The sequence below is a fragment of the Saccostrea cucullata genome, unplaced genomic scaffold (genome assembly GCF_032062105.1).
Source record: "Saccostrea cucullata isolate Sc308-1 unplaced genomic scaffold, CSIRO_AGI_Scuc_v1 ctg1715, whole genome shotgun sequence".
NCBI classification, from domain to species: domain Eukaryota; kingdom Metazoa; phylum Mollusca; class Bivalvia; order Ostreida; family Ostreidae; genus Saccostrea; species Saccostrea cuccullata.
Genome location: NW_026919824.1, coordinates 63,860 through 79,869, shown reverse-complemented (window position 1 = coordinate 79,869; position 16,010 = coordinate 63,860). Strand labels below are relative to the sequence as shown.

The 16,010-nt window shown below is 34.4% G+C and overlaps 1 protein-coding gene across 1 annotated transcript; it reads right to left on the bottom strand.

The window, feature by feature from the left end:
* On the bottom strand, nucleotides 1-15,485 carry LOC134238727 (uncharacterized). Its single transcript, XM_062720851.1, has 10 exons — nucleotides 15,414-15,485; nucleotides 11,588-11,647; nucleotides 10,928-11,005; nucleotides 10,619-10,686; nucleotides 10,184-10,249; nucleotides 9,115-10,031; nucleotides 3,008-3,178; nucleotides 1,937-2,395; nucleotides 1,195-1,443; nucleotides 1-251 (listed from the first exon to the last, which is right to left on the bottom strand). Exons 6-10 carry the CDS (start codon nucleotides 9,947-9,949, stop codon nucleotides 1-3), a joined length of 1,965 nt encoding a protein of 654 aa, XP_062576835.1. The 5' UTR covers nucleotides 9,950-10,031; nucleotides 10,184-10,249; nucleotides 10,619-10,686; nucleotides 10,928-11,005; nucleotides 11,588-11,647; nucleotides 15,414-15,485.
* Nucleotides 15,486-16,010: the final 525 nt, after the last annotated feature.

Here is a 16,010-nt window from a genome sequence, read left to right as displayed (position 1 = left end):
CTACATTTTCTGGTGATGTGGCCACCTGTGGTTCATGGGATGAAGTTGTTTTAATGTTGGTATCATCATGTGATATATCTGTCCACTGCTTGATGCTTCAGTCGTATTGCCCTCATCATCAGGTGTTTCCATCTTTTCCTGTATTTTCTCATCATCAGCTGCATTTTCTGAATGGTAATCAGGAACACTCTGCTTCATATCTTTTTTATCAAGTCTGAGTTTAAAGTGTTGCTTTTGGCTTGAAGTATTTGCTGCAAATGAAAATTAATGCACATTTAACACCTTCTCACTTTGTTGTTTCTGTACTTTAAGTAAACAGACTATTATTCTACTTTATATAAATCTGCAACTTAAAAAATAAATTCTAGGGACAATGAGAGTATTGAACTCCCAAAATGATATCCACAGGCAGGTTCCAGATGAGTATTATGGTGAATTCTTTGTTTTACTATTGAAGAACTAAATATCTGTCCAATCTTAACATAAAGAAGGATGTAGGAATGGCATAAATTTTATTTTATAGTAAATATAGTAAATATTATGTAAAAGTGTCATTTAACTTTATTCATTTGTACAGGTGGAATCGAAAATATGAGATGGGTACCACCAATATAATGGTAGTTTCTATGTTTTGCATTAGGAAACCATAAACATGTGTCCATTCAAAGAGTAAAACAGAAGGTTTAAAATTTCTCTGTATAACAAAGATTCTGTGAAAGTTTCATTAATTTTATTAAGTAGTAACAATTTTTATTCAGTGGTTAAGCGGTAATGAGGAGTTGCAGATAAGAGATGGATACCCCAAAACGTAATAAATGGACAGATGGAAGGATGGATAGGAGGAGACCCTCAACGCTCTTACACACCCTACTTTCCAAGAAGATAAAAAGGGGATATGGTGCTTCCACATACAATTCAGCTTGTCTTGCCCTGTGGTTCTTGAGAAGATTTTTTAATGACTCCACCCTATTTGTGTCTTTTCTTGTTTGTCTCACCGTGTGAGAGGACTTGGTCCGTCATTTTAAGAATTGAAAATCCTCTTCACCCAAGGATGCTATGTACCAAGTTTGGTTAAAATTGGCCAAGTCGCTTTTGAGGAGAAGTCAAAAATGTGAAAAATTACAAACAGACAGACAGGTAGTCGAGCAATGGACAAAATGTGATCAGCCATCAGCTCAGGTGAGCTAAAACTACCTTGGATGCTTTCTGTCACATCAAAGACATCTGAGTGGATATCGATTCCTCTAGTTGACCTGATGTTTTTCTTTATTTCTTCAAGGTCAATGCCCTTCAGTCTCTCTAACAATGTGGTTTTCCCACTACCAGCACACCCTATTATCATCCCAGAGGCATGGTACATGGTTTTCTTCCCTTTCTTTAAATTCTCAATGAAATTCGTCACTGATTTGTCTCCCCTTAGGATAATCTGCATTGGTATTCCTACTATAATGACAAAACTCTAACATTAGAAAGCTGCGACGGAGTCAAACTCATGTTGACAAACAATCATGGCTAGAAGCCTCTGATGAGGCTGTACTCTACTGGTTTGTACTTATAACAAAGGAAAAGAAGAGTAGCACTTGGACATGAAAATTTACAACTGCAATAAATAGGGTCTTTGGTTTAGTCTTTTTTTGTAGCTATATTTATTGCAATCAGATTAAGATTGTAAAAAGAGTAATGTAACCTTTTAAAAGATTTTAAAGAAATTTTAATTTAAGTAACCATAGCAACTTCATTCAACAATATCCAAAAAATAATTTTAAATGAATTATGTATCTCAGTGTAATCTATTTGCATGTCAAGTTACATTGAAACTAAAGCAAAACTATAGGACAAGCGTTTTGAATGTATTTCACAGAAATTTCTATTTTTGGTAACCACAGCATAAACTTTATCTAATTAAATAGTTAAGGTGAGATAGAAATAGACCTACATTTCCTAAATACAGCTTCATGGAATGACTGGTCCTCCATTGTTGGGTTCATGAAAATATTTTCTCCAAGTCTTTTTAAAAACTCCTCATTTTTTTCTGGCAGCAACCAACAGCAAACTTCATCCTCTCCTCTCTGATAATTCCAGGATCTACAGAACTCAGAAATATTTTCTTTTTCTGCCCAAGTCAAGAAAATATCAGTAAAGTTCAATCCAAAACGCTTTGAAATTTTCAGGAAAGTAATGTACTTGAACAGCTCAGTGGAAAAACTGATCTCTGATTCATTGAGTTTCAGAATTGGTTTGTAATTTTCCAAATCTGTAAGAACAAATGGCTTTGTGATTTTCTTTGAGTGAAAAGTTTTGGCAACAGCATTATATTTGGTAATCCAATTTCCTTCTTTCATGTTTATTTTGTAGGAATTGGAAATAAGAAGGCACATCAATAGTGTATCTCCACCTACAAAAAAAAACAAGGAATATATACATATATACAAGCCCAGAAAACACCTTGAATGTATTAACTTCTCTGGCTATTAAAATGTTATACAGAATGGAGTAATCTTCCCATAAATTTATATCAGTATTAAACAAATAACAGGTCTCCTTACATTGATGTAAATGTTTCAGAAAGGGATGTAAGTGTGTCATGGACATCCACATAACACAGTTAACCCTATGTACAAAAATTCCTTTATATGTATAATCATGATAATTGTGTAAATTAGTAAAACCGTCCATCACATTAAATGAATATTATGGCTGATACACTTCATTCAAGAATTTGATTGAGGTGATTTGCGGCCTTGAACTTGCTAAAGTGACCTTGGGTAAAGGTCGACACATATCATCAATGTATCCAGTATATGCTAGTTTTTAGTTCCGTGTTTTCCGATTATGTAGCTTCAGACAGAAGATTATCTCTTTTTTGTTTGGATCAGGTAAATAAAGACCATTGTTATAAATAATTTATTGATAATTGGAACAAAATTGGATCAAATATTTAAAATATATTCCATTTGCTACATACATAAAATATTTAACATGTTTAAGAAACTACTTAAACTATTACCATCTATCCTGTGAATGTTGTCAAACAATGTCTCTATATTTCTAAGTTGATGTCTGCTGTGATCCTTAGATCTGGTACACTTTACACACAAGGGAACACCACACGGGGTACAGAACTGGTCCAGGGGAATTCTGGGATGTTTTCTACATTTGATGTCCTCCAGAGGGAGTCCTGTTAAAAATTAAAAAAAATACTATATTGTAAATACTTTTAAAAAATCCTGATTAATCTTCACAAAACAATGTCATTTTGGTACTCATATATAAAACAAGAGGCCAAAGGGCCTTGAATCGCTCTTCTGATAAATTGTACAATCTATCACTTCTATTTGAAGCCTCCAACCCTAAGTATCCTAAGACCCAAGTTGCATCAACTGACAAAGTTTGATGATTCTTAGTCAATTAGGACTGAAAATCTTTTTAATTATAAAGCTATAAAAACCATAAGTATATCACAGTGACCTATATTAAGACTGAAGTTTTCTGAGGACTCAAGATGCATTGAAAAACAAAGATTGAAGATTCTCAGCCAATTAGTATTTAAATATTCAAAAGTAGGTCATCGTGACCTACTTCTTTGTCTACATTCTTTGAAAACCCAAGATACATCAACTGACAAAGTTTGATGATTCTAAGTCAATTAGGACTGAAAATCTTTTTAATTATAAAGCTATAAAAACCATAAGTATATCACAGTGACCTATATTAAGACTGAAGTTTTCTGAGGACTCAAGATGCATTGAAAAACAAAGATTGAAGATTCTCAGCCAATTAGTATTTAAATATTCAAAAGTAGGTCATCGTGACCTACTTCTTTGTCTACATTCTTTGAAAACCCAAGATACATCAACTGACAAAGTTTGATGATTCTAAGGCAATAAGTCCTTGAGATATTCAAAAGTAGGTCACCATGACCTACTTTTTGGTCGTCCCTCTACGAAAACCCAAGATGCATCAACTTACAAAATTTGATGATTCTAAGCCAATAAGTACCGAAGATACTTAAATAAAGCCATAAAATGTCAGAAGAAGATCACCGTGACGTACTTTTTGGTCGTCCCTCTCCGAAAACCCAAGATGCATCAACTTACAAAGTTTGATGATTCTAAGCCAATAAGTACCAAAGATACTTAAATAAAGCCATAAAATGTCAAAAGTAGGTCACCGTGACCTACTTTTTGGTCGTCCCTCTCCGAAAACCCAAGATGCATCAACTTACAAAGTTTGATGATTCTAAGCCAATAAATATCAAAGATACTTAAATAAAGCCATAAAATGTTGAAAGTAGGTCACAGCGACCTTCTTTTTGGACATCATTCCTCAAAAAATAAAAGATGCATCAACTGACAAAGTTTGATGATTCTAAGTCAATTAGGACTGAAAATCTTTTTAATTATAAAGCTATAAAAACCATAAGTATATCACAGTGACCTATATTAAGACTGAAGTTTTCTGAGGACTCAAGATGCATTGAAAAACAAAGATTGAAGATTCTCAGCCAATTAGTATTTAAATATTCAAAAGTAGGTCATCGTGACCTACTTCTTTGTCTACATTCTTTGAAAACCCAAGATACATCAACTGACAAAGTTTGATGATTCTAAGGCAATAAGTCCTTGAGATATTCAAAAGTAGGTCATCATGACCTACTTTTTGGTCTTCATTCTCTAAAAACCAAAGATGCATCAACAAACAAAATTAAACCAGTTAGTACCATAGATACTTAAATATTTCCATTTCTAATTTTTTTCGCTGCGATAACTCTTTGAAAGTTGTCGGAGTTTATTTCTTGATAATTCTGCCGGAATGTAAATTAGGCAGGTCGTTAGGTCAGGAGCTAAGGTGGCCTAAAATGCATGCAAATCTCGTGTGCATCTGTCTCTGTGTCTGACGCTAAGGAGGAAAATGTGCAAGTAAATCTCGTGCGGCTGCCTAGGTATTTGACGTCAGTGTGCGAGGACTACTGAAATTGGCATGGCAGTCCTGGTGTAATTTAAACCTATTAGTCTACATTTTTAATGTCAAAGTCTATAATTTTATTTCACAATGAAATGGAAATATAAGGAATCACTGTCTAGTTTTGAGAGTATGCCAGGGACACCAACAATAGTGGGAAACATGGAATAATTTTAGCATAACGGGCTTCGCCCGTTATGCAAATTATTCCATGTTTCCCACTATTGTTGATCCCCTGGCATACTCTCAAAACTAGACAGTGATTCCTTAAATAAAGCCATAAAATGTCAAAAATTAGGTCACCATGACCTACTTTTTGAACATCATTCTCTGGAAACCCAAGATGCATCAACTTACAAAATTTGATGATTCTAAGCCAATAAGTACCAAAGATACTTAAATAAAGCCATAAAATGTCAAAAGTAGGTCACCGTGACCTACTTTTTGGTCGTCCCTCTCCGAAAACCCAAGATGCATCAACTTACAAAGTTTGATGATTCTAAGCCAATAAGTACCAAAGATACTTAAATAAAGCCATAAAATGTCAAAAGTAGGTCACCGTGACCTACTTTTTGGTCGTCCCTCTACGAAAACCCAAGATGCATCAACTTACAAAATTTGATGATTCTAAGCCAATAAGTACCAAAGATACTTAAATAAAGCCATAAAATGTCAAAAGTAGATCACTGTGACGTACTTTTTGGTCGTCCCTCTCCGAAAACCCAAGATGCATCAACTTACAAAGTTTGATGATTCTAAGCCAATAAGTACCAAAGATACTTAAATAAAGCCATAAAATGTCAAAAGTAGGTCACCGTGACCTACTTTTTGGTCGTCCCTCTCCGAAAACCCAAGATGCATCAACTTACAAAGTTTGATGATTCTTAGCCAATAAGTACCAAAGATACTTAAATAAAGCCATAAAATGTTGAAAGTAGGTCACAGCGACCTTCTTTTTGGACATCATTCCTCAAAAAATAAAAGATGCATCAACTTACAAAGTTTGATGATTCTAAGCCAATAAGTACCGTAGATATTTAAATAAAGCCATAAAATGTCAAAAGTAGGTCACCGGTCGTTACTCTCCGAAGACCCAAGATGCATCAACTCACAAAGTTTGATGATTCTAAGCCAATAAATATCTAAGATACTTAAATAAAGCCATAAAATGTTGAAACTAGGTCACCGTGACCTGTATTTTGGTCGAAATTTTTCAAAGTCACAAGATGCATCTGCCTACCAAGTATGATGATCCAAGGTCTGAATGTTATCAAAATATGCCTTTTAAACAATTCAAAAACAAATACCTGCAAAATTCAGAAAGTAGGTCACAGTAACCTACTTTTTTATAAATATGTTTTAAGGTCCCAAGATGTATCAATTTACAAGATTTGATGATTCTAAACCTCTCAGTGTCTGAAATAATTGGATTAAATGTTTCAAGCTGACATTGTTCAAGGACCCAAGATGCATCAAACTGACAAAGTTTGATGATCATAGGCCTTAAAGTGCCCGAAATATGCCTTCCAATCAATTTGAAAACAAAATTTAAAAAGTAGGTCACCGTGACCTACTTTTGAGTTTACATGATGTGAAGTCCTGAGATGTATCAACTTACAAGATTTGATGATCCTAGTCCTAATAGTAAGCAAAATATAAATGTTTTAATTATTTGTAAATTTAGGTCAACTTTGAAGTGACCTTGAGACCATGGTCTTTGCCCCAAGGTCATGCATTGAACAATTTATTTAATCTTCAACATACTGATCCTTGTATGTAAGTTTGGTGAAAATCTGCCTGGTGGTTCTGGAGAAGAAGATTTTTTAGCAACCAGTACTTTTGGTTTTGTTTTCCTGATTATCTCCCCTTGTTTAAGGATCCCAACCCTTATTTTAGTATAAAGGGTAGCCCTTGGGCCATGGATACCCTTTGACAAATTTGACACTGATTGGCCAAGGGGTTCTCGAGTTATGGCCCATATTCTAAAAAGTTAATGCACACCGCACCACGCACAAATGGCCATAGCATTAGCTCTTTGAGCCTATGGCTCAGAAGAGCTTAAAAGTCAAGATATTTATGATATTGGAGTAGTTAAAATGTTTTGAGTCCAAAAAATTTTAGAATCAAATTTTGATATTTACATTCATTAGAAAAACCATTTGTGATTTTAATTATGCCAATAAATACTAAGGGAGAAATTTTGTTCTGATAAAACATCGTTGATTTATGATCTCAAATGATTATGTATGGGGATTTCTTGTTTCCAATATTATTATCATTATAACAATATAAAAATATCATAATGGATTAAAGATCATTGATGACTCAGCTATCAATGATAAATGCATCCTCCACAATTATTTCTTCTTCAAAATATGTGTAATTTTATAGGGGCTCTTTTAGTATGACTACAAGATCATGTTCTTTAACTTGACAGCATAGTGTACCTTGGGTCTCAAATCACCTCAGATCAAATCAGATGACCCTTTTATTTATCATATAGTTGACCAATCAATGTTAAGCTGCTTTTTTCCATAAAACTACATAATCAACAAATTCTGCATCAAAATGTCTTTTGCTAAGTACTGATGACCTTAACTATACTCACATGACCTTTGTTTAGAGTTATAATATGCCTTCCTAAGGCCTAACTCCACTGGAAATTCACTGAATACAAACATATATATGTGGTTGGATGTAAATTATAAATGAAAACAATCCAAAAAATTTTCTTATAAATTGAAATAGGTCAGATGAGTTCGCAATAATGAAAAAATCCTGACATAACTTGAAATAGTACAGCCATATATTACCGCCCCCCCCTTCACTAAGCCTCAACACTTAGTTCAGTGACCGTGTAAACCACAGAAATCAACCCTACATATATCTCTGTCAGTGACCTCCAATGCTTATTACAGGGTAAAAATGAAAACATTTTCAGTGCATTATCATCTAAGGGCTTCCAGTCTCTTAAATTCATGTGGTTGGGATACATAGGGTTACAAATTGACAGAATAAATCTAATGATAAATATACAAGTATTTCCTCCTTTACCATATCTTGTACTTACATTTGATACAGGAAGTGATAATGAAATTATACTTTTAGTTTCATTGATCTACTTTTTCGAAACAAAGCGGGAGATTAAGTTGTTCTTAACAGGAATTGTTTTAAAACTTTTATAATGAAAAGGGGGGTAACTTTATTTTTTTTCTTTACCTTCAAGTACAAAATTGAATTGTCTCCCTTTCATTAGCAAGTTACTAAAATTATTCAATGCAGTTGCATGCATACTTATTCTATAGTGTCTAAGAAATAATTTTTTTTGTTCATTAAAATGAAATGAATCTTAAGCATCAGTGTGGACTTGAAGCTTGAATAATGTTGGTTATCTCGGATCTCCATATTTCATTAGACATCTAGAAGTTTCTCCTACAAAAAATGTCACCCCAGTACACAGTGTAGATTTACTGAACACCTGCTACAGAAATACACAACATTCCTAGACAGAGCTGTGTTAATATCAATGGTGTCAATATCTAACTGCCAACATCAGTACAAATTGTCATCTCTTCTAATTGTAGCATTACTTAAACTGAATACATTATATAGGACTTAAAAGTTTTTTTAAAAAATTTCATCGGCTATTTCTCAAAACTGATCATACTACACCAAATGTATTTATCGAACAAAACAGCACAAAATTTCAAAAGTTGATTATTACCCCAATGACAGTATATGATGTATACGTATATCTATAATTCAAAACCTATCTGTCAAACAAATATATAGATGTATGAATGTACCATAAGTTGGTTCTGATAAAAATTTACAGAAAAGTTTGACATAAGATTCAGTGTATACATGTATGAATCAGTGATTGAAGAGTTGCACACTACATCTTACAATTAATTACAGACTGGATGTAAATCTATTATTTCTTTTTAATCTATTTATCATATTTGTAGTCATAAACTTCATCTTTAACAATTTATATAAATTGTTGTTTACACAATCCATTACATTTGTAAATAAACACTTGAATACATTCATGTAAAGTTAGTCTTAAATGACCTCTCTATTATAATACAGTTATTTAGTATTGGTATTATAGTTATACAATACAATAGAACAGACTACAGTGTTACTTACCAGTCAGAGAGTCTGTATCTACCACTCTGTATAGGTTGACTGTGTTGTTGTTTTTGGCTGCCCCTACCCACAGTAGGTGTGTGTCCTCATCATAACTCAGGCCGCATGGTATGTATATCCCGTGTTGTCGTGTCTTTATCTCTGTCAGATAGTGACCCTCACTATCTAACATCTGTACTGACTCGGTGCTAAAATCACACAGCAGGATGTGTGACAGCGCGTCAGTACAGATTCCATGTGGATATAGTCGTGATCCTGATGGAGGACCTGTGTAGGAGAATCGGTAATTACCGTCACGATCTGTCACCACTACAGCATGACGGAGCCCGTCAGACACAATTACATCTCCATTGCGGTTCTCTGTGATGTGGATAGGTAGTCTATACAGTCCCTGACCTGTGTTGTTGTGGTGCTGTATGGTCTGGATGTTTTCTCCTGTGGAGTTATACCGCTCTACCTTGCCTGTATATGGATAACGTCTATACATCCCGACCAGCAGGTCTCCAGTGGAGGGGGAGCTGTAGACACACAGTGGTTCCCATGGTGACGTGTTGTACTTTATTATCGTAGTCTTCACTCTGTTCTCTGTAGACAGTCTATTGATATTATATTCCCTGTCTATATAAATTAAATCACCGTTCGAATTCACAGTGTGTCCTCCCCAAACACTACCTATATCTGTCATGTGATCTAGTTCTTCCCCTTTAGTGTTTGTCAGTATAAGATTGCCTCTATTACCACTGATCCAGACCCGGTCTGATGTAACACGTGAAATGTGACTACACTCTCTAACACCAGACACGGTGACATATTTCTGGTACACTCCTCTATACATTATTTACAGCAGACATCTATTTCTTTATCCTGATGTTTTATAACAGAATCCCGTGTGGATTTCCTCAGTCAGGGAGATCTCTCTGTAAATTACAACATTGTAACAGAATTATCTACATCAGTTACATGCTTCTATTTACAGTGTACTCAGTGAATAACATGTATTTATAATATCAGATTGATTTTCAGAACTTAAAGCACACAATAATATTAAGACACAGACACACATAAATACCTTTATACTTAGTGCTGAATTCTTTCTTTTCTTTGTATAGCAAGGTCCTAGTATTCACGGTGAAGTCTGCTTTAAAATCAAAATTTAAAGATTAAAACAATGAAAAAAAAATTAGAGAAGACATTCAAAATTCTTCTGCAGTGCATGAAATAAAATATTTGAAATGTAAACTTGATTTCAATTAGTTCCAGTTGTTTATAAAAAAAAAACTTTATTTACAAATTGTATAAAATCTTAATAACCTTTACTTTAAATGAATATATATTACAGTTTTAAAAAAACTTTTCTTTTATTTCAAATATCCATTTATAAAGTAACAACAATGTGCAGCATTAAATGTAGATATTTGTGATGATGTACCACATTTTATAGATAGGTATAATCTACAGTGTGTTGGTACACCGTTATATAAAGTAACAGAGAAATGTATACCACACTGATCATTTCTTCTGTCTTGTAACAACGGCAAGGTTTCTATTCCTCTTGGTTTGTGTCCTTATGCCCTGGTGAAAGAAAAAAAAAACATTTTATTTATCATTCTAAAGAAACATGTATTCAATGAATTGACTTTATTTCATCTTCATTTTGATATAAAAGTCTTGCATTATCTCTTAGAGTCAAAGGACATTATTCCTTCCTTATGCCTTCCACATTGAATTTTGAAAATTTTGACCTGAGAAACAAAAAATAATTTTTCTGGCCTTACTTTTAAAGTTTATGAAGATTAACATGTGGTAAACAAACCTGTATGGAGGTGACATTTTTCTTCCCTTAAAAACTACAGCACATCCTGGGAAATCTGTAAAAACAAATTCAGAATCACTGATATATCCAAGTATAGATTCAAAATGGATCTAACATTTAGTGTGTGATTTAAATATAACTTTGGGACATATATGTTTGCTATTTACAGCTATATATACGAGTATAGAATGTACGATGGACTTGTAAAACAGTGCAAGTGAACATGCAAAGTTACCAAATCATGATTTTCTATTTTGATGTTACGTATAGTATTTTTTTTTTTGGGGGGGGGGGGGTCACTTTCAAAATTCTTTACGTAAAATTCATGAAATATTTCCTTAAAAAAACAGCACATCCTTGGAAATTTGTAACAGCAACTTCTGAATCACCTATACATAGGAATATAGAATATATAATGGACTTGTATAACAGTGCAGGTGTACATGCATAAGTACTAATAATGATTTTCTATTTTAATGTTACATTATGTTTTGTTTTTTTTTTCACTTTCAAAATTCTTTAAATAAAATTCATGAAATATTCCGGCAGTTAAGTTTTAAGTACCATGTACATGTACTCATTATAGCCTCATGAACTTCTAGAATTGGAAAACATGATTACATTAACCTTTTAATGATATAGAGTAATTAAAATATAAACCTGTACAATGGAAAAACCATCATCTTCTTTTCCAAAGTTGCACTCTACATCTTGTGGAATCTATCAAAATAATTAAATGATTTATTCCATGATAACTCTTACGTTAAGAATATCTTCGAAGGCGTACATCAAAAGTTTCACATAACATACAACCTTATTACGTGCTTTGTTAATTAGGCCTATGTAAAAATTACTCACAAACCTAAAACCGAAGAAGGCTAAAATATTTCATTTTTTCATTTACATGAAACTTTTAACGTTATTACATATAATGAAAATATATAGAATCCATTAGTTAGTTGAACTCTTCTACCTTAATATATTTTAAATCTTAACAAGAGGCCCATGGGCCACATTGCTCACCTGAGCACATTGGCTGGGAAATAAAGCAGAAATCATTTCAGTATTGAGAAGTTTACAGGGGGGGGGGTGTCTGGAATTTTAAAGTACCAACTACCTGATGATAACAAATGCTTTTGATGTTTCTGAGCAGATTATTGTTTTTTCTTATTTATTCATTTGACCCCCCACCAATGTGGCCCAACCTTACCCCTGGAAGCCCTCATTTGAACCAGTATGACGTTGTACTACCTGAAAATGCCTTCATATTAATATGATTAAACATGTTTTTTCTGTTCTTAGAAAAAAAAAATTTCCTCAATATTTCTAGGCAAAACTTTGATCCCCAATTGTGGCCCAACCTATCTATCCCCTACTGCCCGTTCATGACTTGAGCAAACTTGAATCAACACTACTTGAGGATGCTTACATAAAGATATAACCAATCATGGCTTTGTGGTTCTTAAAAATAAGAGTTAAAAAAATTTACAATGTATTCATTCATATGGAAAAATTTAATCATCCATGGTGGCCCTTAACCCTTAATGAAGAGAGCTAGAGCTGGTGTACAAAATCTAACCTGCCTGTAGCCAGACAAACTAAATAAAGAGCTGACAACAAATTTTACTCAACATCTGCCGAGTGCCCCCTTTTTGTGAGTACCATTTTTGCACAGATTTTCCATTCTTTCCAACCTAAATGCAAGGCATAATTCCTTCAGACTAGGCTACATGAAACATACAATAAGCCAATTAAAACTGAAACCTACCCCGGGGGCCATGATTTCAACAATTTAGAATCTACACTACTTACTATAAATATCTGCGCTCGCCAACATGTTTACATGTAATTATGCCTAGAATCTGTGTTTAAGTTCATTACTTAATGTACAAGAAAAACCTAAACATCGAAAAAACTGTTTATTTATTGCACACTTTTTTGTGCGCAATAAATATACAGTTTTTTCACTGGGTGGCACTGTAGCTCTCCGGTCTATCAATATATTTTTTTTTTTCAGAGAGCTACAGATCTGCAGCTATGAGAAATCAAGCTACTGTATATCACACACACTGTCGGGTATCCGCGGATTGTGACATGTTTGGATGCGGTGAAAATGGCGTAAAATGTACAAACGGGGAATACTGTGTACCTTTTCAAGGTCTATATTTTGGTAAATATTAATATTTTTCTCAATTTTTTATTTAAATTCGATAGGTATCTGGTTAAATTTAAATGATGTGTTTCAATTCTGTTTATAAAGTTCATTAAATAACTCGTTGGTGCACTTTTTTATCGATGCACTTGACATTCATACCCCTTTAGCAAGTTTTAAATCGTGATTGTTAAAAATATATCAAATATATTTAAAATCTGAAGCAGCCAAAAGAAAGAAAAATCATTTTACATTTAAGGTATCAAAAGTGTTATTTATGTCCCATACAAGAAATGTATTTCAAAACAGTTTTATTTTATGTACCCATAACAAATATAGTACGGTTTGGATGAACATGATGAAGGGAGTGTTCTGGTTTGGATGCAAATTCAACATCTATATGTTACGGTTTGGACCGTCATAAAAATTTTTCTCAGGCACATAAGAAGTCGCCTTTCCCTTCTATATACATTGTTTTTACAGTTGATTTCATATAAGAATGTTGAATCCCTTTTTCTCCGCATGATTTTAAGGAAAGTTTTCGATGCTACGTGTCTGATTACATAAAATAAATGTAAAATATGTTAAACAACATGAAAAAAAAATCGTAAAATGCATATTCCATCAACAGTCCCGTCCCATTTATAAGGTAGATTATCCCACGTTTCCAACTTTTGTTGGTGCTCTTGCATCGAGGCGCACTGGTTAGAGCGTCTGCTCTCGAGTCGCCGCGAAGTAAGGAGTAATCCTTACGTCGCGGGTTCGAATCCAACTGTGGGAGAGAACGGTCCTTCGAATAAGACAATATAAGGCGAGGTCCCGTGTCGCAGTACGTGCTGGCTCGAAAAATATCCGTCACTGCTCAATGACCCTGAGTGCCGAGTATAGGACATGTAGATGGTGCTCACAGCTGTATTGAGCGACTGATCGTGTAATGCCGGATCCCACTTTGCAGAGATTTTAAACTTGTAATAAGCTCTGTATATTGATTGCATATGTTATATTCTCCCTCACTATGTCCATTCAAATGTAAAATATTGAAAGTTTGAGAATAATAAGAAAAGAACTCTATATTACATACGCATTGAATCCGAGTGGGGGGGGGGGGTATCATTAAATAGGCATGCATTGAACATTGGGGCGTTGGTTAACCCCCGCCCCCCTTTTCAACAGGCATATAATCAAAAAAGGGTAAGCAGTATATAGTGTTTGAAAAAATGGTAGAGAACGAAATTAACCCCCCCCCCCTCTTGCTGTGGTACTTGTTCATTGAAAGGAATGTAAACCTACTCTATTTTTTGCGGGGTTGCAGTACAGTCAAGCTATCATTTTATAGTATTTGTTTGTGATTCCCCCCTTTTTTTCGAAATATGGTTTATGAACTCCTGATTTGTTACCATTTATTTTTTCGTAAAAGATGTTTCTGGGTAAGTTTTCAAACAATTTATCTGGAAACCCCACCCCTTCATTTAAAAGTGTTAAAACTGATATTTTATACCATAATGTTAAGTATGATTTATAACAAAGAATCTCATCCAAACCGTATCAGAACTTCATCCAAACCGTACACAATTTTGTAAACACTAGCATCCAAACATGTTACGTTGTTCTATAGCATGTCACCATCGGAACAGTTTCTTTGCATTAAATTTGTAGATTAATGGCAGAGCTACAGGATAAATAATTACTTTTAAACACAGACTGTCTCTTAGTTGTAAAATTACATACTACAGATTCCATTTAATAAGACTAAATCCTTCCGATGAGTCGAAGCGGTTGATTGACTCCGCCATTTGCACTGCATCCAGGCCAAAATAAAATTATAGTTTGTTTGGAATTGCCTCCCGCCTCATTGAAATGCCCCCTCCTGAAAAAATTTTATTGACCAAAAGTAGGAAGTTTTTTTTTTATTTAATCAATTTTTTTGCCCATTACATTTATCACATGTCAGACCTATGTAAAATTAGGTATTATTGTTGATGGTAGATACTTTTTTCTTAAGTATAAGGATGGCCCCAAACATGTCACAACCGGCGCGGATACCCGACAGTGACACAGGCGTTTGTTTTAACTTTCATGCAGTAGGCAAGTTTTCTACTACACAATAACAATGTGTTATAATGTTATTGTACATGTTGTATAGGCCTAGGAGAAAACTCTCGAACTGTATGAAACAATCAAGAGAGATTGAGTCTGACCTGATTATGATGAGGAAGTGTGGAAACTCGGAGATAAATCCTTTGTTCATGACATATTCATTTTGGCAAACAAAGCGAAACATATCATAAAATTAATTTAGTATTAGTAAGCCTAAGATTATGGATTTATCATTACCAGATAGTCGGAGTACTGAGTAGATCTAGATCTAGTATTTCGGTGGCACACCCATAATCGTTTGTTACGTCTGCGCGTAGACGGTGTATATTGAATTCGTTCTCATGTAGCTTACCAATCTCTCACCAGAGGGCGTCTTACGCGCCCTCTGGTGAGAGATTGGTAGCTTACAATAATGAACCGGTTCGGTGATCGCTCAGTATTCCAATGGGTGCAAAATGTTTCGGGACCCCGACATTTCGGGACCTAGGTAATACGACGATTCGGGACTAGCAATAAGACGACAGGGGCGTAGCAACAAGGGGGGGGGGGGGGGGAAGGGGGGCCTGGCCCCCCACTTTTTTTCCCAACCTTACTTATACTATAGGAAATGTTAATTGAAAGCCAGGTTGGCCCCCTCTCTTTTAGACTTCAAGTGATGTACCGAAAATGTAGGATTGGAATTGGTACTAAAAGTAGTGAAAACTGAGAAAAAAAATTTACATACCCCCCCCCCCCCAACATCACCCACTAGTTCGACGGCCAGATAATGTGTGTCACATATAGGCCTAACTAATTCCGTCAGCAGAAAACAGGAAGTATTACCCCTTGTCTGTG